Source organism: Chionomys nivalis, chromosome 8 (assembly GCF_950005125.1).
Source record: "Chionomys nivalis chromosome 8, mChiNiv1.1, whole genome shotgun sequence".
In the NCBI taxonomy this organism is placed as follows: domain Eukaryota; kingdom Metazoa; phylum Chordata; class Mammalia; order Rodentia; family Cricetidae; genus Chionomys; species Chionomys nivalis.
In genome coordinates this window covers 84,926,531-84,954,008 of record NC_080093.1, presented here as the reverse complement: position 1 = coordinate 84,954,008, position 27,478 = coordinate 84,926,531, and the positions used below count along the sequence as shown (strand labels likewise).

At 48.8% G+C, this 27,478-nt stretch overlaps 1 protein-coding gene across 1 annotated transcript in view; it reads right to left on the bottom strand.

Annotated features, from left to right (window-relative positions):
• Dkk3 (dickkopf WNT signaling pathway inhibitor 3) overlaps positions 1-25,083 on the bottom strand; it is a 46,586-nt gene extending 21,503 nt beyond the window's left edge. The window contains exons 1-4 of the mRNA XM_057779539.1: positions 24,962-25,083; positions 24,226-24,461; positions 17,161-17,298; positions 14,882-14,965 (exon numbers count right to left, since the gene is read on the bottom strand). Coding sequence (XP_057635522.1) covers positions 14,882-14,965; positions 17,161-17,298; positions 24,226-24,438 — 435 coding nt within the window. The 5' untranslated portion in view covers positions 24,439-24,461; positions 24,962-25,083. The remainder of the gene's footprint in view (positions 1-14,881; positions 14,966-17,160; positions 17,299-24,225; positions 24,462-24,961) is intronic.
• Positions 25,084-27,478: the final 2,395 nt, after the last annotated feature.

The following is a 27,478-nucleotide window of genomic DNA, read 5'->3' as shown; positions in this document are numbered from 1 at the left end:
CTCTCTCTCTCTCTCTCTCTCTCTCACACACACACACACACACACACACACACACTTCTTCATACACTCTGCTCTGGCTCTTATCTTCAGGAATTCTTCTGTGCAATCTGTTCCTATTTCCTAATTCATCTACTACAGGCGTTGATTCATTGCTGGGTGCCCACTCCATTCCAATCACAGACAGAGGTGACAGACAACAAATGGAGACCCCTGACTTCCAGGGACTCAAACCCTTCCAGAAAATGCTCTTATCTGTACTTTACGAACTTCTGTACTCACCAGCCAGAACTCCCCCAAAGTCTCCCCACTCGGTCTTCAGTATCTCCCTCATTCTCAGTCTCCCCACCTGCCTTGCCACTAATCCTTGGTGCTATGGCACCCCTAGACCTGCCCTCTGTAACAGGAAGCTCCAGGCTTATCAAAACATGCATTAACCTGAATGAGGTTCCAGGTCTGATCACTCTGGTTTCTAAGAAAACTCACCCACCCCACGCCCAGCCCTGTACCTCATATTTAAATGGGATAAGAAGTGTGTTACAAACAGAGCTCAGCTCCCTGCCAGCAGTTGCTTGTAGTGTTATCTTAGCTCAAGTACTGAGCTATCTGGGCTCATAAGGAAATTACTCTGCAATATATTAGTAATGTCTACCATAGGGTGGGGCTTTGACAGAGGTCTGTGCCCTGTGTTTTCATTACAACTTTTGTTTGCTTTGTTTTGGGGGCAGGATCACAAATAGCACACACAGGCTGGTTTTAGATTCCGTGTGCAGCCAAGGACGGCCTTGAATTTCTAAACCTCCTCTCCCCCCACACACACTTCGGGAGTGCTGTGCTAGGATTACAGACGTGCACACCCTCACCCGGTCCTTACAGTGCTGAGGATTGAACCCAGGGCTTTGTGCTTGCTTGGAAACAGTCACATTCCCAGCCCTCCATTCCTTAAAGAACTCGAAGTCAGCTGAGCCCAACAGGCCCTGCATGTGCTACAATTTATACCTGCCAGACCCCATGAAATACTCCATTTTCTTTGGCACAGGACCTGTCTGCACACATATAGGTTTTCATCTGTTTGGTCTGGCACCTTGGCCACTGTCACCTCTTAGAAACTCATGGGCACCGCACCAGAGCAAGCATGACCTTACAGCAGGATAAACACCATTCCTGATTTATCACACCTCCTCCGTAACCTACCGCCTGCCTACCGCGAAGGACTGAGAAATTAAGTCAAAAGGGAAAATTTACATTTACTCCGCATCCTATTTTCTTTTGGGGGGTGGGGGTGTCTGCTACGTAGCCCAGGCTGTCCTCTAACTCCTGATCCTTCTGCTGCAAGCTCCCCAACTCCTGATCCTCATGCCTTAGGCTCCCCAGTACTAGGCTTACAGGTGTGTGCATCTGGGCCAGCTCACTGTTTCCCAGTTCACCACCCCCTCAGGCAGTCAGCGCATGCTCTTTCCCACAGAGCAGGGCCTGGCACTTAGAGGTGAGGGGCCATGGCCACACAATAGACCTCTGGCCCACACAGTTCATGCTCCAAATTCCACAGTACTTGCTCTTCTGAAATGCGCCTAATGGCCTTGCTCCTTTTCCTCCGTGGTGCAGAGGCTACAGTGACAGTGGCAGTAGGGTCTAGTGAGATGTGACTTGGTCTCCACTCATCGCTTCCTTTCCTTTGTTGAGGAGGTGACAGGAGAAGCAGCTTTCTGCCCGATGTGGCACACCAGCCAGGCTGGTCCAACTGTGGCCACCACTGTCATTACTCAAGACCAGTAACTACAACCTCTGCCCTATCCACCCATCCCAGCCATTCCCTTCCACTGACCCTGTATCCCACCCTGAAGGAAGAACGGACATCCTGAGGCCTCTGTTGGCTCTGTTTGGGCCTGTCTTCCAGCATCTGCTGCTGATGGGAATCAAACTAGCACTGATACCATAAAACCTCCCTGGGGACCCAACGCCCCTGGGGCCTAGCATCCCTGACAGAGAAATAAGGGGTAGTTCTTTCCGGACGGAGAGGCGGGGGGGGGACGACACATAGATTCCTGGGAAGCCCCCAAAGCTGACCTTGTGATTCCAGAGCTCATGCTACAGGCCTGTGTATGAGACCATGGGCGGTCTTAAAAACATTGACTAGAGGCCCCAGTGTGGGCTGAGAATGCAGGGCCGGCAGCACTGGCCCTACCTCTACTGCGGTTGCCATACTGCAGAGGCCACTTCCGGAGGCAGGACTAGGGAAAGTGCTGCCCCATCGAGGGCAAAAGAGACCAGGAGTTATCTGAAGTTTGGCTTTTATGTGTTTTTGTTTTGCTGTTATTGCTGTTTTTGAGACAGAATTCATTATGTACCCAAGATTATCTCAAACTTGCACCCCTCCTGACATCCTCCCGAGTGTGGAGGTAATACCATACGCATCCAGATAATCTTTCAAATTAGGTCCCGGTACATGTCTCTTCCTCACCCCATTACAGTCGTCCTCTTGGACCATGAGACCCAACATGAAAACGTTCAACAGAACCGCTATATACGTGCTGCCCATGCGTGCTTCAGCATGGCCAGGGCATAAATTCCATTCGTCCATTTCATTTCACGTTTCCCGGTGCCTAAATCATGAGATCTGAGAGGGGAAAGATTGGCTCATGATAGACAGAACGTGAAACCACACCTAAATCATGAGATCTGAGAGGGGAAAGATTGGCTCATGATAGACAGAATGTGAAACCACAAAGTCACTGTGAGGGGCAATATGGAAGCTGTTCAACAAGCCCCAAACCAAAAGCCCTGTGGGGGGCCAAAGAGATGGTTCAGTGGTTAGATACTGGCTGCTCTTTCAGTGGGCCTAGATGAGATTCCCAGCATGGTGGCTGATAACCTTCTGTAACCCCAGCTCCAGGGGATCCAATGCCCTCTTCTCGGGCACCAGGAAGAAGAGTGGTACTGAAGGGCCCAAGAATAAGAATATAAAAATGTAGATTCCAGAAATAGGAATGTAGAAATAAAGAAATATAAAGTTGTAAGCTTATGAGAATGAGAACAGACTGTCAGGAGCTTTCTCGGTAGCTTAAGGATTAACTGTTAACAATGGGTTCCTCCGCTTTACAACCCATAGCTCTGTTCACAAGGCCAAAGCATCTCTCTGCAAACCGAGAGCTGGCCTACGGATATGAGCTGAGTCAACTTTTAGGAAATAGATCTATGACCTCTGGGTTATGCATTATCCCTGCTATGTGAAACTGGCAGCATTCAAGGGGAGAGCACATGGCTTCAGTAAACAACCCCTGGACGTGCCAAGAAAGACAATAGATTAAGAACAAACACTAGTTTAACTAAAAAAAGAAAAAAAAAAAAAAACAAAACAAACAAACAAAAAAAAAATCTCTGCTAATGGAGATTGTAAAGTAAGGCAATCTGTATCTGAGTTTTATCTTGAGACTGTAAAAATTTCTTTGTTCAGACCTAATGCTTGGTGCCCCTACTATAAAAAGGTGGGTTCAGAAACCAGCCTTTGCCACAGCCTTACAAAATCCATCTCTGGCTGTGATCTCAGCTGATAAGCTTTTTGTATCCCAAGGAAATTTTTTATTTTATTTTATTTTTTTCCTGGATTCTGGTTTCTGGAATAAAGTTTGCTCCTGGTTTACTGGACTTTGATAGTCTGTCCCCATCTTTGTGTGACCCCCCGGACCCAACAGTACATAAACATACATGTAGGCAAAACATCCATACACATTTTAAAAAATAAAAAACCCTATAAACTGGGAATTCCACTGATGAGTATATCCCCACAAGAATGGAAAGCTGTGTCTTTTTAAAGTGTGTGTGTTACATGTGTGCATATATGTTCACTGGCATGAGTGCGTGTGAGGCCAGAGACTGACATCAGATCTCTTTCTTCATCGTTCTTCACTTTATCATTGAGCAGTGTCTCTCGGTGACCCTGCAGCTTATGTTAGCTAGACTGGCTGGCCAGTGAGACCCTGAGATCTGCTTGTCTCTACCACTAACCCTGGAGGACCAAAAGCGTCATGTCATCCTCAGGTATACAGCAAGTTTGAGTCTAACATGGGCTGTATGAGGTTATGTCATGAAGAAGAAGGAGGAGAAGGAGGAGGAAGAGGAGGAGGAGAAGGAGGAGGAGGAGGAGGAGGAGGAGGAGGAGGAAGAAGAAGAAGAAGAAGAAGAAGAAGAAGAAGAAGAAGAAGAAGAAGAAGAAGAAGAAGAAGAAACAAGCAAACAAAAACTCCACTAAAGAAAAATACATATCTTAGGAGTTCTGAGTCAATAAGACCTCAGTGTTTATCCCTCTTGTTAGTACTGACTAGGCCACCTATGAGCTTGGATTGCTTCTCTCAGTCACTCCATCTGTGGTCAGTGAGTGTCCTCCTTGGATGGCTGTCAGCAGGTAGCAGGAGGGGTGCTAGAGACCCCTCACAAAGCTTCTGGCACGCAGCAGGCAATGTTTGCTTTCATGATGTAGAGCTCTCGTTGCCATTATAATCACCAGTTATTATGGAAGACTTAGTCATAGTTACCAGTATTTACCCTGGCTCACAGATGGCTGGATTTGGGGAGGGGCTGCCTAATCTGATGGCCTTCTGAGTGACTAAATGAGGGACATGGGGAGCACACAGACCTTGCTATTATATTTGTGATATTATTTTAACAAACAAAACAAGATGGGTTCACGAGCTTTGTGAGGTTTTCAGAACAACAAACACCGAGGACAAAGAAGGGCAAGGCTCCACTTATCCAGCAAACAGGATGCAAAGGCCCCAGGGCCAGTGCCTGGAAAAATCCCCAAGTTCCCAAGGCAGAAGACAGTCATGCGCCTGCACAAGACACTGTTTGTCCCCTACACGTCCCCAGAGCTCAGAACTCAGCTTCTTCTACGGTTGATGACATCAGGCTAACCACATTAACCAGGTGCAATCAGTGTGACTTATCTGGCCTGTGCTCCACTTTCAAGTAAAACGTTCCAGACTTCTAGGCCCAAGGCCAGGCTCTTGCGGGACACAGATTGTCTGCAGCTCAAAGAGACTTGGGACTTGAGCTTCAGTAAAACTGCATCCTCAGAGATGCCTCTGCCAGGCAAACTGTCTCCTCCTGGCTCCCTACTTTGGAGGTCCTATGGGAGCTCAGGCATGAAGTACAGGGGTGGGTGAGGGTGGGGGTAGGGGTGGATTGGGGGGTGATAAAGGCTTGCAGAAACAGAACATGCCTAACTCAGCATGTCTCCTGACTCCTTGGCTGCATTCTCCAAGTCTCCTGACCTAATCCCCACCCCTTCCCAGCTTCAGCTGCTGTCCCCACCATGCTCTGGCATGCTAAACGAGTGTTTCATAGCTCTTGAATCTGCGTGTCTTCTTGACTCTGAACAAGCAATACTTCAGCAAGAATTGCCTTGACTCCCCGCAACTAATTCCCAGACACCACTGCAAACACAGTGTAATCACCACCTCTTCCAGGAAGGCCATCAAGAATGCAAATGGCCTGAGTCGCCCAGCTTTCACTCCTGTTTTACACAAGGGCTGGGAGACAAGGGGTTTGATGACAGCTGCACTGGAGCCCTGTGACCTTGATGCCCGTGACAGTCCTCTGGCTCCCTCAGCTGCATGCACACATCAGGGTAACGTCACATCTTGTATGAGCTTGTGTCACACCTGAGGAATTGGAAGCCTAGAGAATAAAACTTTGTATGTTGGAGTGCATCCCCTTCTGTCATGGAGGGAGAGCAGACCTTGTCTCTCAAGACCACACAATACCCTTAAAGAGACAGTCGAGAACAACTGGGCAGTTGGTGTCTCAGCTCACAGAGTAGGCAGAAACATGGCAGGCTATGCAGAATCCCACCCTCCCATCCAAAAAAGTCCTCTCAGGCTACCTCGCCTGGTTCAACTTCTGCTTTGGAAGTTACATATCTGTGGTATCCCATAACCCACAGCACTGGAGAGGCTGAGATGTTGGGTACAGGCATTGACAAAAACACTTCTTACCAGGGTAGGGGTGTGGGGAGGTAGAAATATTAGTAAAGAATACGAAGATGCATATGAAAATAAGAAAACAGAAACCATAGAACAGTACCGGGCAGGCATTCCAGCAAATACTGAAATCATCTGCGTTTAATTTTCCATATACTTTTATACCCTAATACAAAAGGGGGAGGAAGGCAACAAAAGACTTCTTTAACATGATACAAAGGACAGCTCGAACAGTTAATTACTTCAGCACTTTGAGACATCAAGTCATTAACATTCGGTTGTTCGGGGAATGAAGCGACCGACCCTAGACCAAGTATCCTGAAAGCTGCCATTCCCCAGGTAACCTCATAATTATAAAAGAAGAAGCAGAAGTACATTTTCATATCCTGATCATCTGTCAGGGTGGAATGGATCTACTTGCAGGAGTCTGGAAGTATAGCTATACTTGTCAACCATTTTGAGCAACCTCAAGGTATCAAAAGGCTCACATTTTTGGGCCTTCACACTGAGACATCCCTAGCACCCATGCCAGACAGCACACAACTGCCTGTAACTCCAGCTCCAAGGGACCTGTCACCTTCTTCTGGCCTCCTTGGGTACTGCACACACATGCATATAAACATATATATACTCTCTCTTAAAAATAATTTAAAAAAATATTTAAAAAGAAATAAATTGTGTACTCACTGTAATTATTCATTTAGTTGACTGTTTGAGCCTGCGTTCCCTTTGATGTTAAAAACTCCTTTGTGCTAACCTGCCAGGAACATAGTAGGTAGTCCAAAGACCATGCTAGAGAATGAATAATGAATGGGGTGGGTGAATAACACAGGGGATTATGATAGGTATGGGTTGGAGGCAGTCAAAACATGATAGCAGTAACTGGCCGATGAGCCAGGCACTAGCCACTTGTTTTAAGCTGAACTATTTTAACTTCATGAATACAACATGTGGGATAAATTCATTTTTGTCTGTTCTCTCTCTCTCTCTCTCTCTCTCTCTCTCTCTCTCTCTCTGTGTGTGTGTGTGTGTGCGTGCATTGGAAAAGAAAAAGGGTCTTGTGCAGCTCAGGCTAGTCTTAAACTTGCTGCATAGCCAAGAATAACCCTGAACTCATGATCCTCCTACCTTCAGCTTCTAAATGCTAGTATTACCGCTCCCGACTGGAAGGAAATTTGATGAACTTACTCTTACCTATGGGGAAATTAAGGCATGAAACGGTTAAGACACTAATCAAAGTCCCACAGCTAGTAAGTATCAGGGGTATCATTTGAACGGACCTGGCTGTGACCAGTCCTTTATTACCTCGCTAAAGAACTTCTGCTGGCAGCATCTAAACACATATGGGAAGAGGAGGAACGGGGGCAGACAGTAGAAGGTGGAGGGAGTAGCCCCTAAGTGGCCATCATCTCCTCCTCCATGTGACTCAGTCCATGAGCTCACACAGGCTTAGCACGCAGCTGGGTCCTGCTGGGACTTCCCATCCCCTTATCTGCCCCATGTTGGGAGTGGGAGGGGAGTAGATGATGTTTGGTCTTGGGACCAGCCTGCAAGGCGGGAACGAGGGGCATGAGAGAGACTTCATTTTACAGTCCATCGGCCACCCCTTTGTCCTTACTCCGAGCCCTAAACACACACAGACAAGCTCTCCCTTCTCCCTGAGCCTCCCTGTGGACCACCCACAGAGGCAACACAGTCAAGGCTGTCCAGAAACAAGTCTCAGAAATAGCTGAAATTTTGAGCGCAACTCTCAGGTGATAAGTTCTGCAGGATCTCTCATGACTTTCCCTAAGTGGGCTGCCCTCCAGCCTCACGCAATAAAAATGCTTGCCTATGCTGAAATTATGAAGAGTAATCTACAAGGTCTTTAAAACAGGTTTTAAAGATTATTTTTATGTTATGTATATGACACATGTAAGTAGATACTTATAGAGGCTAGAAGAGGGTGTTGGAGCCTGCACTGACTGGTTTTGTGTGTCAACTTGACACAAACTAGGGTCATCAGAGAGAAAGGAGCCTCAGTTGAGGAAATGCCTCCATGAGATCCAACTGTAAAGCACTTTTTCATTTAGTGATCAATGAAGGAGGGCCCAGCCCATGGTGGGTGGTGCCATCCCTGGGCTGCTGGTCCTGGGTTCTATAAGAAGGTGAGCTGAGTGAGCCAAGGGGAGCAAGCCAGTAAGCAGCTTCCCTCCATGGCCTCTGCATCAGCTCCTGCCTCCAGATTCCTGCCCTGTTTGAGTTCCTGTCCTGACTTCCTTCAGTGATGAACAGCAATGCCGAAGTGTGAGCCAAATAAACCCTTCCCTCCCCAATTTGTCTTTTGATTATGGTGTTTTGTCGCAGCACTGAAAACCCTAAGACAGAGCCCCTGGAGCTGGAGTTGTAGACAGTTGTGAACTCTCTGTTGTGAGAGCTAGGAACTGACTGGGGTCCTCTCGCAAAGGCAGCAAACACTCTTATACTGAACCATCCCTCTGGCCCATTAAAAATAGCTTCAAAACAGCACTCCATAAAGGACAGTCTAAATAAACTGAGATTCCTCCAGAGTTTTCTACTGTTGACGATTTAGTGTTTATCAAGCTTTTTATATATATCTTTATTTTCCTAAAAATGAGATGTCTTTATGTTACACACATATATCTTATGTAACTTATATCTGTATTGCTTTGAAATTGATTTTCTTAACAATCTGTTGAAGATATCCTTTTATATTTTTATATCAATTTATATCAAACCTAACTGAAACTTATTTACTTGCTTTTTTTCTTTAAGACAGAGTCTCATGTAGCTCAAACTGGCCTTGAGCTCCCTATGCAGTTGAGAATGACCTTGCATGTCTGATCTCCCACCTTCATCTTCTGAGTGCTGGGGTTTCGGGTGAGTTCCACCATGCCACATTTACACAGTGCTGGGCGTGGGACCCAGGCCTTCACGCACCCTTGTCAAGTACTCCACCAACTGAGCTACATTCCTGGCCTGAAACTCATTCATTAAGACCACAGTGCTTTGATTCAAGATCCAGAATCATTTCCAGATGACAGGTTCCTTTTGGAAGGACATCTTGGTTGAGGGCGTACCAACCCCGTGAGCACTTCTCCCCCACACCACTGTATTTGGGGTCAACTAGCCATGTGACCGAGTAGTAGAGCTCTTCAATTGTCCATGTAATCTTTTCCCTATGGTATTAAGGCATAAGGACCTCATGCTTAGCCTGGTGATCACACACGACATGGGTAGGGGCTGGCCATGGCAGGGGACATCCACAGCAGCTCAAGACACCGCCCATAGAACACTAGGTCTGCTTTCTCCCCCAGAAGCAGCATACACCTACTGCCAGGACCTGCACCTAGCCCCACTGCACCTGTTCATCAGTTCCTCTCCTAGTCTGCTGCTCATGATGAACCCCACATGGAACACGCACAGAGCAGCAACAGAATGAGCCTAGGACCTCCAGCAGAGCCCTCAGAGACTGTAGAAGAAACTGTTCCCCAGCTAGCTTCTCAGACAGAGGCCATGGAGGCCTCCCAGACAGCCTCAGCTTGCTATTTAGTGCTGCTCTTTTGCCAGCAGGATGCTGGGAACCAGGACAGTCGTGATTACAGCCAGCTTTAGTTGCTTTGGCTATGAGCCGTGCCAAGGGAGCTTCTGTCAGTTCTCTGCCTGGGTCCTCAGAAGGCACAGGCTGTCAGCATGCAGGCAGTGCTGAATGCCTGCCTCCACCAGCCGATGTGTGGACCGCTCCATTCTGCCCCAGGGAACGGAAGGAAAGAGCTACATTTCTGGGGGCTCAGTCCTCCAAGCTGGCCTAGCCCAGCAGGACTTCCCAGGAGGCAGAGTCTCTAGAAACTGCCTCAGACCTCTCAGGAGGCTTGTGCCCTCTTCAGGGGTACACGCTCAGTCGTGAGGCATGAGGACTTGAGTTCAATCCCCAGAACCTGTCTTTAAGTGGGGGACAAAAAAAAGAGCCAGGCATAATGGTATGCATTTTATAATCCCAGCACTGGGAAGTCAGAAAGAAATGATCCCCTAGCCTCACTAGCCAGCCAGCCTAGCCTACTTGGTAAATTCCAGGCCAGTGAGAGACCCTGTCTCAAAAAACACAGTGGACATATCTGAAGGGCAACACACAAGGCTGACTTCTGGGCGCCACACATACTTGCACGTACACACACATCCCAGAATCTTGGCATCTCTGGTAAGCCCATTAACTCGACAGACAGGCAGCAGCAGAGATTAGGGTATGGAGGAAACAAAGCCACCCCCATGCAAGCCTTTCCTCTGTGACCTCTGGCTAGCCTGGGGGTAGGAGGGGCCTGAGCAGGACGCGGTCACTGGACACTTTCCCCTACCACTCACTCAGATCTGATTTATCTCCCAGGGATAGTACGCTTGTTGTCCTGTGGGAAAAATGAAACATTTGCCAAAGCTCTGTCAGGGTGTAACATCCCACCTTCCCCAGGATCCAACAGGAGCAATAGGTAAGGTGACTTCATACTGGGGAAGCCACTGGTCCACAGCCACATCATCCATTGTCTCCAGTCAGAAGGACGACATCAACACCGGACACTGTCTTGAACAAAGAAATTACTGAGGCTTTCAAATGTCTACTGCCCGTTTGGCTTTGGTGAAATGATGAAATCCATCTGCCCATGGCCTCAGAGTATTGGCTAGTATCTTTACGCGTTTACGAGACCGCTTCAGACTAGGTGTGTTTGTGTGGAAAAACAAACAGACTCAGTGTTCCATCACCTAGGAAGGCAAAGCCTGGAATGGAGCCAATGGCAGGCATGCTAGATCATGTAGCTGCAGGATATGTTTTAATCAGAGGACACAGTCTTTCAAAATGGCGGCCTGGTTAAGTAGGCCAGATTCCTCTCGGAAGAATAGCTTCCCACCAAAGCAGAATGGCTTGTCCTTTCTGGCTCCCAACTGCCACTGATCCCTTCTCCAATCCTACCACGATGGTCAGCCTGCCCAGTGGCCCGAAAGGGGCCAGGCCAAAGGCTTAACACAAAAGCCCCTTACAAAGATGTCAGGCCCGATCTGCATCAGCTGGGGCACTCAGGTGAAAACACATGCTTCAGGGTGCTCCCCCTCTCACATCTGAGTGTAAAAACAGACCAGTCCGTTACATGGACTGTGAAATTTCTAGACAGGCATATAGTGTTACTGTCTGGAACTTTCCATGAACCTCCTCCAGTTACCATACATATTAATAGGAACACCACATTTAAAGAAAGGAAAACACGTTGTGCTGGTGATTGCTTTTAATTGAATTCATCTGGGAATTTTAAATTAAAAAAATTGAGCCCCATTTACGGCATATGAAGGTTTGAATGGTTGTGATTTTTGCTCTTTGGGATGGGGAATCTCTTTGAAGGACAGTTTCTGTAGTGTGAGGTGTTACATTAGAGCCACCTGTAAAAAGCATTAAGTTGCAGAACTATGGAATGAGACAGGGGACACCGCACAACTGCACCGTCCCTTCAGAGGCAACCTGGCGCTCACATCCCTGCTCTGAAAAAGAAGCTGCACATTGTTGTCAAGACAGCCCTCAAGGGCTGGAGAGATGCTCAGTGGTTAAGACACAGTTTGTTCTTGCAGAGGACTGGGGTTGGTTTCCAAGCATCTACATGGTGGCTCATAACTGTAATTCTAGTTCCAAGGGATTTGACACTCTCTCCCAGTGGGTGACACTCATACATGTGGTGTATTTACACACATGCAGGCAAAACTAAATTGAACTAAAAGATACTGGTTGAGAGCCAGATATGAGCACACCTTTATCCAAGCACTTGGGAGGCAGAGGCAGAAGGATCACTTTGAGTTCAATGTCAGCCAGGGCTATATAGTGAAACCTTATCTGAAAGAAAAGGAAGGAAGGAAGGAAGGAAGGAAGGAAGGAAGGAGAAGAAGAAGAAGGAAGAGAAGGAAGAAAGAAGGAGGGGGAGGAGGAAAAGAGAGAGAGAGACAGAGAGACAGAGAGACAGAGAGACAGAGAGAGAGAACCCACGGGAGGTCTCAGCAGGTAAAGGTGCTTGCCACCAATGCCTAATGACGAGTTCAATCATACAACTTGCATAATGGAAAGAGAGACTGATTTGCACAAGCTGTTCTGTGACCTCCACACACATGGGTACACACATTTACACATGCACGCACACACACACACACACACACACACTAAATGAATAAACAAATGTAAGCACGCCACCAGAACCTGGGCTTAATATTTACCCTGGGGAGCCAAGATTGGATGGGTAGTTGAATGAAAAGTCCTGTGGGCGGTGGAAACTAGATGCACGTCCTTGACACTTGATGTGCCACCGTGGCACTAGCCCAGGCCCTGCAGGACAGTGAAGCAGACACACTGCCTCTGTCACATGCTGTCCCTTCAAGGGAGTTTGTGAAGCCTCCAGTCTGTGTTCTACAGGAGCCAGAAAGAGAAGCCAGGCTCTGGCTAGTGGAGCACCCCAACCTCAGATCTTCCTTCTGCCAATCAAAGCAACATTGATTCTCACAGAGAAACTCAGTCCCCTTGCCTCCCAGGTCCTAAGCAAAAACCAAGGGGGAAAATGGGATGAGCCGCCACCCTCTGGCTTGTCTATGTGGCTTCCCTCGAGTGCCCCGCCTCCTGGAGGCTATCTACCATACAAAGGGGTTCAGATTATGAGCCACACAAGTTCCTTGTTTATGTCCCCTGTCACCCAATGAACAAATGCCATGTGGGGCTTTCAACTGAGGACCCAAACCGGGCCACACACAGACGCACAAGACAAGGCACGCCAAAGAAGGCTGGCACAAGTCACAAGCACCCAGCACAGGTATACGGCAGCTGTCCTCTGTCCCAGGGACACTCGGCATCTCTGAGGTCTTGTGTTCTTACCCACCCACGGCTCTTAGCATCACTATTCTCCTCAACAGTACTCAAATCTGCTATCGGGTCCTCATTCTGGACTGGAGGGGATCAGTGGTGTGCATGGCTGTATTTTGATTAGGGATGCCCCGTTTAACATGTGCACATGGGCCTCTATAGTCTGAGCATCATCCTGAGGGCATCCTGGAGTCAAGAAGATCAGTGAGAACTAAGGCCTAAAACCTTTCTGATTGACAGCACTGTGAATTCTGCCGCCTGCCATGCCCTTTCTACTCGAATGGCTTCCACCCAGTCTCTATTCCCTACAAGCCTCAAGCACAGCCTTCACTCAGGAATTCTCTGTTTTCCTTCTAGAAAGGCTGCCCGTGGTGTGCCATGGCTGCCTGGTTTGAGTGTGCTCTCTCTCTCCTTCCCGCCCTCCCTTCCTCCCTCCCTCTCTCCTTCCCTCCCTTTCTGCTTTAAAAGCTGGTCCTGGGCCCAGGGCATGATACAGGCAGCAAACCACTTGCCCTGTAGGCATGAGGACCTGAGCTCTAGGTGACTGGTGTGATGGCCACACTTAGAATCCCAGCACCAGGAAGCCATGTAGGAATAGGAGGCTTGCCTACCAGCCTCACTAGCCTAACTGGTGAGCTCTAGACCAGTGGGAAACCCTGGCTCACAGTAGGTAGGCAGTGTTCATGAGGATGGCTCACAGTAGGTGTCCTCTGGCTTCCACACACATATACACAGTGTGTATTAAAGAGAAAGGAGAGATGGCCTCCCTCCCTTCTGGGCTTTGTTAGCCCCACCTTTGTCTCACAGGTTCATCTCCCCGTCCTTCCAGAACCAAGAGAAGGTACGAAGCATGGGCTGATAAGTTGGAAGCTGAGTTGCCCTGGTTCATAGAGTGGCGATAAGCTCATGCTTTTGGTTCTATAGCCAGGCCCCCTCCAGCTCACAGCAGAACCCATTCCATATTCCACCAGTCTCCCTTTGAAGGTGGTAGCCACCGTCACACAGCCAACCAGCCCCCCACCCCGCCAGCCTGGGATAAATGTCTACCAACTCCCCACATTTGAGCACCGTGCCAAAACAAGGAGAAAAGAAACAAAAAGAAAGTTCTGACTGCCAACCAAAACACCACCACCTTCCTGCTAATGTACCAGTTCAACGGTGAGGTCAAGAGTGGGCACAAATCCTTGATGCCTTTGACAGGGGTGTGGGAGGCATCTGGGCAAAGAGACGGAACTGCTGTCCCCGCAAGGAAGTACATTGTCCCCAGTAAGCACATCCACGCGCAGGGAATTCTCTGGCCCCGAGGTCTGATCAGTGGCTCCCGTTGGGGTCTCCCTGACTTGAGTGCACATCACATCCCTGCCAACTTTAGGACTCCATAATCCTACAAAATTCAGCACACCTTTGGGCTAAACCACAGGCAAACTGCAGCAGCAGTTACAGGGACCAGAGCCTGACACCAGGGATGACAGGGCAGCCTTCTTCACCTTTAGTCTACTGCTCCAGGTGTGGCTGGAGCTGGAGTCATTAAGGCCTGGGCCATCCGATGGGCTCTGGGCATTTCACCAGCTGGGACACAAGGTCCATCACCAAAGGATCTTATATATACCTCACGCTTGTTCCCCTTTTATTTATTTATTTATTTTGGTTTTTCGAGACAGGGTTTCTCTGTGGTTTTGGAGCCTGTCCTGGAGCTAGCTCTTGTAGACCAGGCTGGTCTCGAACTCACAGAGATCCGCCTGCCTCTGCCTCCCGAGTGCTGGGATTAAAGGCGTGTGCCACCACGGCCCGGCTTGTTCCCCTTTTAAATTCGAGGCACAAATTATAGCTGGATTCAACGGCCCTTGTTTCTGACCCAGCTATCTGAAGGTGTAGGCTTCTCTCAGACTGAATGACCTTGGCAGAGATGGAGGAATGGGGCCCGGCAGTGTCAAGGCTGAAGAGGAATGGGGAGTCTGCTCCCATCCCCCAGGGCCTGCAGTTGCAGAAATGCATCACTCTGGGGCATGAAAGAGAGACAGCAACTTACATGGCTCCTCTTGCCTTCTTCATCCCCCATCGATGTAATGACTGTCTCAGAAAAGTCCATCTGTCCGGTCTGGTTGTCGGTTATCTACAGACAAACACAGGTGCAGGAAAAGTGAAACAAGGAATTCTGGGAACAACGTAAAGTCTTTGTTTGCTTTCATTTTTCTGGGGTGGGAGTCAACAGGAAGCCCACTCCCCCTTCTGAGTTCTAATCACGGAGGTACCCACAATCCTGCACAGAGGGAACAAAGTGATCGCGGACGGACAGCACAAGGGGGGTACCTGCCACCTAGCAAGTATTCAACACCCGCTATTTATATCACTCTTGGGGCTCATCACTTAGCACTCAGTGTCAAGAATTTCCCAGTCTGACCAGCATGATGGCAGAGACCTCTGATCAAAGCACTTGGGCTGTGGAGACAGAAGGGTCGGGAATTCAAGGTCAGCCTTAGATAGGTGGTAAGTCGGGAGCCAGACTGGATGACATGAGACTGTTTCAAGGCAAAAACATAAAATCCAGTCCGTGCATCTAGCCAAACAAATGTCTCCATAAGAGGCGTGAAGGTGAAAGTGCTGGCCACACCCCAGCTCCTTCTTCTGTCAGACTATGCAGCCATGAGAGGGCCTGAAGCACAGAGGAAATCAGCTCCCTTTGCCAGTTTCTGGGCTGCCCTGATTCTGTCCTGAGGGCAGGTTCCTCAAACCACACCCAGCATGGAAACAGAGCCTCTCCTGCCTCCTCCAAGGCTGGGACTACAGATGGGTCTGGCCTAGGATCAGAAGAACTGTGTTCTTGGAGCCCTGGTTCAGCTGCCAGCAACCATCTGGTCATTTCTCTTCCTGATTCTGTCTTCTCATTTTGGCATCGTCTTTAAAGTTGGTGCCAGCTGTACTATCTCAAGTCTGCAGCCAGAACCAAGCAATTGCGGCTCAGGACGCAGACACGGATCAGCTCTTACTTCCCAGGCAGCAAGGGCCGGGCTCCACCATCCTGTTCTGCTCTGCTCTATTTTCCTCCCCCCAGGCCCTCAAGTCATCCAGGTAGACCTCAAAGTCACTATATAGCCACGGCTGGCCTTATACCCCCATCCACCTCCACTTCTCAAGTGCTAGGAATACAGACATGAGTTACCAGGCCTAGTTTATACCTGCTAATTTTTACCTAAAGATTTCCTCCCTGTGAAAAGGAATGATGTCTTCTTCTTCTTCTTCTTCTTCTTCTTCTTCTTGTTCTTCTTCTTGTTCTTCTTCTTGTTCTTCTTCTTGTTCTTCTTCTTGTTCTTCTTCTTGTTCTTCTTCTTCTTCTTGTTCTTCTTCTTCTTCTTGTTCTTCTTCTTCTTGTTCTTCTTCTTGTTCTTCTTGTTCTTCTTCTTCTTCTTCTTCTTCTTCTTCTTCTTCTTCTTCTTCTTCTCCTCCTCCTCCTCCTCCTCCTCCTCCTCCTCCTCCTCCTCCCTCTCCTTCTCCTTCTTCATAGTTTTTTGTACAAGTGTCATTTTTTAAAAAAAAAAAATTCTGCAGCCCAGTTTCAGGCCCTCTTGGGACTTTTATTATCCCACCATGCATTTCTTCATCTCTAGGATATACACACTATTTTCTGAATGTATTTCACTGTCACTGTGCACCTCCCTCCTGAAGCACTACACAGGCTGGTGCTCCACAGGACTCCTTGAGAGCCTGGGATGCTAGCAACTTTCCCCTTTGTCAGTACCTGCAGATCACAGTGGCACACGCCTGTAATCCCACCCCTCGGAGAAGGCAAGGCAGGTGGATGTCTGTGAGTTCAAGGTCTGCATAGTGAGGACCTAGCTTTGTTTATTTTTCTAAGATGGGGTCTCTCTCTGTTGTTCCGGCTATCCTGTAACTGCCTCTACCTCTCAAAGGCTGGGATTAAAGGGGCACTCCACCATGTCCAGCTGAAGGGTCCCCTCCTTAGGTGTGTCACTAATGAGTGACTCCCACTAGAATAATAAAGACCCATCTACCGTAAGGTCTCTTCTTCAACCCTGACAGAGGCATACACAAATGGAAACCTAGGAGGTGAGTTCTGCCTTCCCAGCCGCGAAGAAGCCTCAGCTTCATACACTGCCTGGGAAGAGCAGAAGCAGCTCAGAGCCTGAAGTGCACCTCTCCCTTGAGCAGCATCCTCCCTTCTGCTGGGTTCTAATCTCTTTCTACAGCCCTCAATTACATGTGTGTTTATATCACAGCTGTCGACAAGCCCCTTTCCCTCCAATGGGATGGCCCCGTAGGAAGGAGACATGGCTGCATTGCCGCCCTTACCTTGTGAATTTCTCGGTGCATATGGATGGTGTTATTGCCGACCCTGGTGTCTGTGTTGGTCTCGTTGTGATAGTTGGCAGGCAAACTTGACAGGCTCACCTCAGAGGATGTTCTCGCAGCTGCTTCTTCTGCTTCCATCTACAAATTGAGTAAGTATAATGGTTTCTTTCTGTTGTAACTGAGGGGGAAATAAAGGGACACCTTGTCTTTCCCTCTTCTATAGGTGCAGACATTGGTGACAGTGACAGGTCACTGAGTGGCCTTTAGACAAGAATTCCAAACGTTTTACATGGCCTTCAAGTCTCACGACCTTGGAAGGTAAAAGAGCTTGCTGAGCAAGCCTAAAGACTGAGTTTGATCCCTAGAACCCATGTTGGATGTGGTGACTCCAAACTGTAATCTCAGGACGCTACAAGGGTATGGGAGGCAGAGACAGGAGACTCAGCTGGGAGCCCACAAAGCAGCAGCAAGGCGGAAGGAGAGAACTGATTTCTGAAAATGTGTTCTCTGATCCGCCGCACGTTTTCCATGGCACACACACACATACACACATGCTCTCCCCTCAGGTGGTACCCTTTCCCCTTCTGGTTTTTAATCTGCATTCTAATGATCTTATTTACATTTGTGGCTTTGCATCACCCATGTCAACCCTTTTTTCTTTTACTATCACAACCTCCTAGGAGATGCATGCTAATATCCCCATTTTTCAAATAGGGAAACTGAGTCTCACAGAGTCGAGAAGAATTCCCAAGATGCCAGTGTAGGCTGGAGTTGAAATTTGAGCATATTACCTTGACAGGCCAGACCCTGTGCTCTAACCTAGGGGCCACTTGCATTAAATTCCTATACAGTGAGTGAGCCAGCACCTGGGTCTCTCTCTGGCTACAAAAATGTGCTCAGTCTTAAGTGTTAATGTCTCCAGTGAGGGAGGGACAGGCTGGGGAAGAAGTACCCCAACTCTCTGTCTTGTAAGACAAGTCTGCTTGTGGGCTGCAGCAGGATTAAATCCCAAGTGGCCAAGGCAGGGTCCTTTTCAAGGACCTTCACTGTTTTTCTCCTTCCCACTTTGTTTTTAATTTGCTGTCAATCCTTGTTGCAGGGTCTGGTGTATGTGGGGAGACTGGAACTCAGATAGACTGAATCCTTGAGACAGGAGTTCCCTTCCCCATCCCATCTCTTGGTAGCCCTTGGTGGACCTTCTATGGGATCAGTAGATGGGTTCCCGGACCTACACCCATTCTAGTTCTCTGGGAACATTTATCGGTCCTTCTTTGGTGTCGGGCTTCTGAGGTCACGCCCTCAAATCTTCTGTCTTGTGAGCCTCAGTGACACCTGTGTCACAAATAGCTTTCCCTTCCGGGTCTGTCACATCTCTAGCCCTGGTGAATGGGCAGGTGACAAAATGACCATCCACAGCTCCACAGCCACAAAGGAAGGCCAGGCCATGGACTACAGAGCCTATCAGACACTGTGTCTAGAAGCTTCAGATGCAAGACCCAGTGGGGGTCCTGGCTGAGGGGTTGAGAGATTCTGGAAAACAAATCCTCAATAAGTGTTTTCCTGACAAAGACAACCACTTTGTCTATCCCCACTACTTCTTTCCTTCCTTCCTTCCTTCCTTCCTTCCTTCCTTCCTTCCTTCCTTCCTTCCTTCCTTCCTTCCTTCCTCCTCCTCCTTCCTTCCTTCCTTCCTCCTTCCTTCCCTCCTTCCTTCCCTCCTTCCTTCCTTCCCTTCCTCCCTCCCTGCCTCTCTAGTCCCCTCTTTTTGACAAGGTCTCATGTAGACTGGCCGCAAACCTACCATGCACCTAAGGCTAGCTTTTAACTCCCTTGTCTCTACCTGCTGAGTGCTTCCATGAGCCAAGTCACCCTGCTCTCATTCCCTAAAATACTGTAATACCCTTTGCCCACCTCCCCTGGCCAGAAGGCCAAGCTGCTGAGGACCAAGCATGCTGAACTAGAAGAGATCTGCTGTGCACACACAGCTTATCCAGCAGTCTTGGGTGCCAGCCAAGTCACACTGTGGTGCTGACACTCCAAAGGAGGAACACTGCTGCATCGTGGAACCGTCACTGCTTCCTTGCAATATTTTAGCCTTACAGATGTGTATGGCCACACATCTGGCACATTCACAGCAACCCCCATAGGGAAGGAGTTGTTTATGATCCTGTTAGAGGCAAAGAAAACAAGCCTGGCAGAGGACATCATATCAATCGGCAGATGAGAATGCTCGGATTAAAATTTAGGTCTTTCTGATTTCAAGTAGCATGCCTTTCCTAAACAGCCCAAGAGTCCCTTTCCCCAGGGACTACATGTTTATGGGAAGAGTCTCACATAAACCAGTTTAAAGACGACTGTGGCTTTTCTCATGTGATGGTGTCTACCAACAACTCAAGAATCTAAAGAAGAAAGGAAGGAGGTTTCAGGAAAAGAAGGCAGGGTTGTGTTGGTCCCAAAGGATGAGAGGATTTGGATAGAGAAGCTGAGAATGCAACAGAGTTCAGAAGGAAAGCTGTAGTATCCTGAACAAGCCAGCAAGCCATGCTGTGAGCTGGGGCAGAGGGACCCTGCTGGGCACAGGAGAAAACACACCTAAAGAGCATCTCTAACGCAGATGCTGACCTGTTTTTCAACCAGAGACATTGAGGTCATTCAAAATCTTAAATAAATAAATACCTAGGTCCCTTCCTAGATGTACCAAATTATCATTTCTAGAGGCTGATCCACACATCAGTGAGTTTTTTGGATAACTAGAAAGATTTCCTTCTCCTTCACCTGCCCTCAGTTAAGAAGTCCTGCACCAGGCAACTGGGAGCTACATAGGTTCTGTACTAGTTAGAAAATAATTTAGAGACTAGGGTAGGAAGAGACCGGAATCAGAGAACTGGCCAGAATCAAGTCTGGAAGAAGGAGCCGTCAGATGGCAAAGGCTTCCTATCAAGTCTAGAAGGACCAAGATGAGCACAGAGTCAGATAACCAGCAGCCCCCAGCATCGTCACAGGGTAGCATGGGGGCGGGGCAGACAAGATGAGCTCAAGCCCCAGCTTTACCCCTCCCCCCAAATAGCCACATACTCTTGGGCAAGACTCCAGGCCCCTCTAAACCACAGCTTGGACATGTGTTTGTTCAGAAGGTATGGGAATTAAGGAACTCCCAATCTGAATGCGGATATGGCACCTGTTGCAGGGTTAATGGCGGTGACCTGAGTTGCTCCCCTAGCAGCATCCTGTAAGGAAGCAGTTGGTGAAGAAGCCAGCTTGGGAGAAGTGGGAGGGGCAGGCAGCCAACAGTGAGCATCTGAAAAGCTCCCTTTATAACAAAGTGAAGAAGAAAGAAAAGAAACCAGGACTTGAGACAGGATGGATGGGCAGGAAATAACATATTTTTAGAGAACGGGACCTGGCTTGTTTAGCAAAGAGTAAGGTTTAGCTGGAAACAAGAAAAGCAAGGTACTGGAGAGGGTGTGTCCTGAAAAAGACTGTCTTAATGTTTTCTAAATGCCACTGGAATTGGAATTGTACAGTTTGGCTTTCAGATAGCTGGCAAGTCACCAAATCGCCAGGGTACTGTTTTCTGAGCAGTCTCTCTCAAACCCTCTTCCCTCTCTGCCAGTGACTGTATCGATGCAACGAGCTAAGGACTATTTAATGAAAACCATAAATGAAAAGTACAGTTTACCATGGAATCTTCAGCCACAGTGCTTTCTGCCACCAGCGAGAGAAACTGAAGCCTGAAGCAATAGTTGCTTCACAGCTGAAGAATGTGAACGCGGTTAAAAATGGCATTCACAGCCCATCAAATGCATGTCTACTAAAAGAACACAGTAGGAAAATTGAACAGATAAATCCAGGCTTGGTATTGGGACTCTTCCTAGGACACGGTGAGATGATAAGATCCCTCTAAAATACACCGGTTACTGGCTGGGGAGTTGGTACATGGGCAAAGGCACTTGGTATCGAACCTGATGATCAGAGTTCAATCCCCAGGACCCACATGGTGGGAAAAGAAAGCCAGTTCCCTAAATTGTTCTCTGACCTCCACATGTCTGTGGGGCACAGGTATTTACACACACACACACACACAAAACAAATGAATACATATAATAAAGCATCTCAAATATAGCAGTCACAGATGTGGCAACTCCAGCAGGGGAATGAAGTGACTTTATTTTTAACATCCACTTCTTAACCACGTGGAATCCAAAAAGAAGAGAAGAGGAACATCTTAGATTAAGGCCACTGGAGGACTTGCTTTTTCTAAAGATAATCCTAGAAAATCAGCTACTTTGTCCCTTAAGATACATCAGCAGCTTGAGGCAGCTGGAAAAAATAAAATGCCAGGAAGTTACTTGAAAGCAGATTCACGATGCAACTATGTAAACTTCGACGCCTGTGACTGGGTTCTCCATCACCGCCCCCACCCCTGAATAGCAGCTGAACAGCCACTGCCCTGTGTTTATGACATCTAAGGGGCTTTGTGGAACTTCCTTTAAAAAAAAAAAAAAATGCCGGGCTAGTGAGATGGCTCAGAGAGGGTAAGGGTGCTTGCAACTTAAGTCCCTAAATTCAATCTCTGGAACCCACACAACCACACATGCACTGTGGCACACAGGTATGTGTACATGCATGCACACACACACACAATCATGCATATATAAAATATTAATAAATAAAAATAAAAGTTACTTTTAAGAAGCCAATAGTTACAATCTATTAAAACAATACACTGTTTTAAGACTGATTTGAATACTTTACCCCTCTCTCTTTCTTCCCGCTGAACTCCAGTGCTGGGGATCAAATTCAGAGCCTCAAGCATGTGAAACTCTACTGCTGAGCTACAGTCTCAGGCCAAGACATTTTAAAGATGGGATTCGCTGAGAGTCTATCAGGTGTTGGTAAGCTTTGCTGTTAGCTGCTATTCATGCTACTACTGTTTGTTCTCTTGTTCTTTAAAAAAAAGGTTTTGTAGCAGAGGGTCTCACTGAGTAGCCCAGGCTGGCTTTGGTCTCACTATTTAACCTAAGCTGGCCTCAAACCCATGATCCTCCTGCATCAGCCTCCCAAGGACTGGACTATTAGTATGTACCACAAAGCCTGGCCACATTACCAGTATTACCACGCCAAAAATAAAAAGATAGCCATTATTTTCTGAGCCTTAACAATCCCCCATAATCCTTACAATGACCCCATGAGGAAGATACTGGTTTATATCTATCTGCTTTCCTTACACCAATATTTGACTAGGTAATTTGCTTTCTAGAATCTTCTCTCTGACCTAGAGGTGGGCATTTTCTCCACTTCAGACCCTGAGTCCCATTGCTAATAAATGGGAGTGCTGGGAACTGAAGAAGAGAAAGCTGGTCTCCACTGTCTATGATTTTTATGATTTTGCCATGAGAGTGCTCCCCCTCCATCCTGCCTCCACAGCCCACAAGGTCTCTCTAGGAAGATCACGGACTGGGGTTGATGCAATGATCAGCGTCTTGGGTTTTCACAGACAATCTGCACAACTCAAGCAGAGATATGTCAGGAGGGAGAGAGAGTGGAGCCATGATAAAAATCTACTGTGGATATTTCCCACGTGTCTGATGGGGTCGCAAACCGCACTGATGACTATAGAGGCTAACGTAGCAGGTCTCGTTGAGAGCTGAGACCAAAAAAGCCTGTTCTGAACCTTCTGAACAGGGCATTTCCCAGTGAGGGAACATGGAGGTGACGGGTCTGTGTTCCTGGGAATCAGTGTGTGGGAGGGAAAGTCCTACAGTCCAGGTAAGAACAGCAGAGTGGTCAAAGACTCCCCGCAACCTGCAGTTACAGAGTTAGGGGACACTGGACTCCAGCTGGCCGCCCTCTACCTTCAGTCACTTTTTGTGCCAACTGTTCCATTAGCTCAGGAAACCCACAAGTCTCGGGACCCAGGCCTGTCTGGTAGATATTCAAATATGGCTGCTTATGTTACTGCCTCCCCACCCAGTGTTCCCTACAAAGCCCATTAGGTTGGCCAGGGGAATGGGAGGAAAAATATATCCAAACTACACAAGATTGAAGAAACGACAGCAACCTATCCTAAAGGGCCAGCATTTAAGACTGCCGGAGGGGGTTACCATGAAAAGGACAGTGGAGAGCCCAACCCACTTGTCTGGTTCGCTGAAATTGCTGGTTCCACTCCATTCCAGCCTGCCCTCAGGTGCCAACGACAGCTAGCCACACACTGACCAAGAAGGCCCAGGAAGCTTTCAACACGGTTGGAGGCCATCTTAGGGGTCAGAGCGAGGTGCCATCCAAAGTGCTGGCACCTGGAATTTGAGAAACCGAAATCTGCCTCTCATCTGCCAGGTGAGGGGCATTGTATCTAATTCTCACCGGGAACTGAGGTTCAGGATGCTAAATGATTGACCAAATCCACCTACTGTTGAGGAACAGAGAATCTGAAACTTGAACTCCAAAACACACTGCGTGTAGGTGAAATGGGGTTGCCTCTCACATCCTTGTCTCCTACCTTCTGACCATTCCTGCTGCGTGGACTTAGGCCTTACTCGAGTCTTCCTTTTCCACCCCTCAAAAGACTGCCAACAGAGTTCAAGACTTTTACCCTTTTTTCCCTCCCGATTGGCATACTGACTGTATTTTGGGGACGATATTACAGGCTCGACGCCCAAGGGACATGTTAGAACTTGGAGCTCCCAGCAGCTGCCCCAGCCTCCGCAAAGCCACTGCGCTGGGACACCAGAGTGGGTTCAACTTCAACTCAGCTCCAACTGGGGAAGAAAGCCAGCTACATATCCAAAGCCATCTGCAACACGGTGGCCCCAGCTCCCCAGGAAGGATTCAGCTAAGACTCCCTTGGTGAACAGAGTTGGATCCAGACCTTTGGGCAGGCAGGTAGAACCAGCTGAGAGTAAAGATCACCCAGCGCTGCACGTCTGCTGGCAGGCCCTTTCCAGCTCTACACAAAGTCAGGTCTTTGGCCAGTGCTGCGACCATCGCTGGAAACATTGCCTCCCCAGGCCCACTCCCTACTTATCCTCCTTCTTTACAAGCCGGGAGTCCTCGGGGTGCACCCACCTCCTCCACCGCGCTGCGCAGTTTGTGCTGCGTGTCTTCCATCAGCTCCTCCACCTCTCGGAACATCTCATTCAGCGTAGCTTCCTCCTGCGGGTAGCTGAGAGCCGGACCCGGCTCCACTGGGGTCCCCGTCGCCGTCGGGGCAGGAGCCGGGGCGGTGGGGACAGCCGCAGCCAGCAGCAGACACAGCAAAATGCCCCTGAGTCGCTGCATGTTTGTTTGGCGCTGGCCTCAGCCTGTGTGTCCCGGAACGCTATCAGAGACTGCAGGACCACCCCTCTGGCCCGCCCCGCCCCGCCGCTCTGCCCGCCCCCATATGAAGCGAGACCCAGCCCCCTCTCAGCCACAGCCCCTCCTAGGGACTGTGGGGCCCCAGCAACCCGCTCCAGCCTGGATGCCCTCTACACTCCCCAACTCTAGTACCTAGGGGAAGCTCTACTTGCCACGCTGATGGAAATCCAGCTCCCGAACCAAGGACCCCCTTTTCCCAGACCAGGGTCACCCTAGCTGGGCTACAGGTTCGAGTCCCGCCCCTTCCTTTACTAGTTCACAGTGCAACTCTACTGTTGAGACTCTTTGGTCCCCAACTGAGCCTCTCTCAGCCCCAAGCAGAGCTCGTCAGTGCCCAAGTCAGCCTTCTCTCCACGCGATCCAAATACATGAAAGTCCCCACCTCTATCTACTTAGGTGAGACCTAGCTGGGCTATCCCCACGACGGTGACCACCGAGCACCCACCTCGAATAGACAAAACTGAGCCGTAGGTTGGTCACACCTTTGGGCTGCCACAGAGCAGCTGGAGAAGAATCAGTACCCCGCAAGGCGCGGATGCAGCAGCGCTGGTACCCAGTGAGCCTGCAACCTGCTCACCCCCCCCCCCCCCGCCCCCGACCCCGCCCCCTCCCCCGACACACACAACCCTCCATGCCCCTGGGGCGGTCGCACAGCCAATTCCACTCTCTGCCTTTCGAAGTCCTGGGAGACCCGCTCTGCAGGGATTCCTCCTCTCCCCGGCGAAAGCCCAGGCTTCTGCCATCTCTGACTGCCTTGAGTCGCACCTTGCTGGCTTTAAGCCCGCCTGTGCCTTGGATGCAGTCCTAAGGGATGGAATCCCAGCCCCTCAGCCATCACAGACTGGTCTAGACATCTCCAGCCAGGAAATTTCACTTTTGGCCCAGAGAATGGGTCAACAGAATGTCAGCAAGTCCCTAGAGGGCGACATAGCGGAGTGACTAGGACCGACACCACCAGCCCAAGGCCCAGCAAACTACAGTATGTGCACGTCCTACTTAATATGCACGACGCGTGAAGAGGGATCTGGGTGCAGAAACAGGCTGTGCCACTCTCTTAATGAGATTTCAGCCTTGACTATTGGCAGCTATGCTCTCAGTGCCTAGAAAAAAAAAGTGTTTTCAAAAACTTTTCTCCCACTTTTTTGGTTTTCTAGTCCTGATTCTATCGCCCCGGGTGGTGTCCCTGACACCTCCCCTTTGAGGCATCTCCTGACCTTTCCCCTTTCTTCCCTGTGCTGGCTAGTTTTGTGTGTGTGTGTGTGTGTTTCCCCCCCAATTTGACACAAACTAGAGCCACCCAGAAAAAAAGGGAACCTCAACTGAGAAACTGTCTCTATTGGATTGGCCTGTGGATGTATCTATGGGGCATTTTTTAAACTGCTGCTTGATGTAGGAGGTCCCAGCCGTTGTGGGTGATGCCAACCCTAGGCAGGTGGGCCTAGACTGTATAAGCAAAGCGGCTGAGCAAGCCAGGGGAGAAAAAGCCAGTAAACCACCTTCCTCCATCCTCTCTGCTTCAGTTCCTGACTCCAGATTCAGGCCCTTCCCACCCGAGCTTCCTGTGATGATGGAGTATAAACCCTTTCCTCCTAAAGCTGCTTTTAGTCATGATCTCTATTACAGCAATAGAAAGCCAAAGGAGAACACTCCCCGTTTCTCTTCTGGGGTGGCTGTGCTCCCAGGCCACTGGCTGGCTGGAGTCTTTTTACCAGTCCCTCTCCCATCTACCCACCAGGAATCAGGAGCTCCTTTGTATCTGCAGGGCCTCAGGCCTATCCGTTTGATCCCTGGAAAATGAAGGGGTTATATCAAGAGCTGCTGGCACACCGGTACAGCGGCATGGTCACTGAGCAAGCATTCCGTTCCAAATGCAGGCATTAACTCACTGAATACTCGGCAGCCTTTGGACGTTGGTACTGATACTTTTGGTAATTAAAAGCTGAAGGGCTGTGCTTTCTCATAAGGGGAAATCTCACTTCTGTGACCATCATTCTTAATAGAACTGTTTTGTAGATAAATAGTTTTGTTACTAAGAAAACTATCACAAAAAGAAAAGAAACTACACATGACTTAGTTATAAGTTCTCAACCTGCCTAGCTCTGAGCCAGTCTAGGAACAGCTCCAGGGTGGCAGCAGAGGCACTGAGCAAGCCGTAGTGATGGGCACCACCCCGTCCAGACATGGTCTTGGCTCTGAAAAGCTTGGATGAAGGCAAGGAAATCCAGTGACTCTGGAGACTGGTAGAAGAGTCCCTATCTAGATGGCTTTTGCGAGGTGAGGGGCCTAGGGGCCGGAGCAGAGAGGGGACAGATCTGCACACACTTGTTATGTCTGGAGGAAGGAACTGTCTACAACTCCACAAGATCTATATCCACTAGGACATCAGGCGGCAGTAAGGGTTAGTTACTTGTCTGCTGCTGGAATAAAATACTACAGCCAAAGGCAGCTTAAGAAAGGGGGTGGTTGGCCGGGCAGTGGTGGCACACGCCTCTAATCCCAGCACTCGGGAGGCAGAGGCAGGCGGATCTCTGTGAGTTCGAGACCAGCCTGGTCTACAGAGCTAGTTCCAGGACAGGCTAAGCCACAGAGAAACCCTGTCTTGAAAAACCAAAAAAAAAAAAAAAAAAAAAAAAAAAAAAAAAAAAAGAAAGGGGGTGGTTTATTCCGGCTCACAGTTCTGGGGGGATGGGGCCCATAATGGCAGAATAGAAGCAACAGGGATAGGAAGCTGAGAATTCATATCTTTAATTGCAAGCATGAAGTGGGGAGAGCGCATTGGAAGTAGGTGGGTATAAATATATCATCTCAAAGCTGGTCTCCAGTGACCTACTTCCTCCAACAAGTCGGCATCATGTAAATCACAGTATCACCAACTGGGGACCAAGTGTTCAAATACCCAAGCCTGTGGGGGGGGGCATCTCTCATTCAAACCCCCACAGGGGGTGTTGTTTTGTTTGTCTGT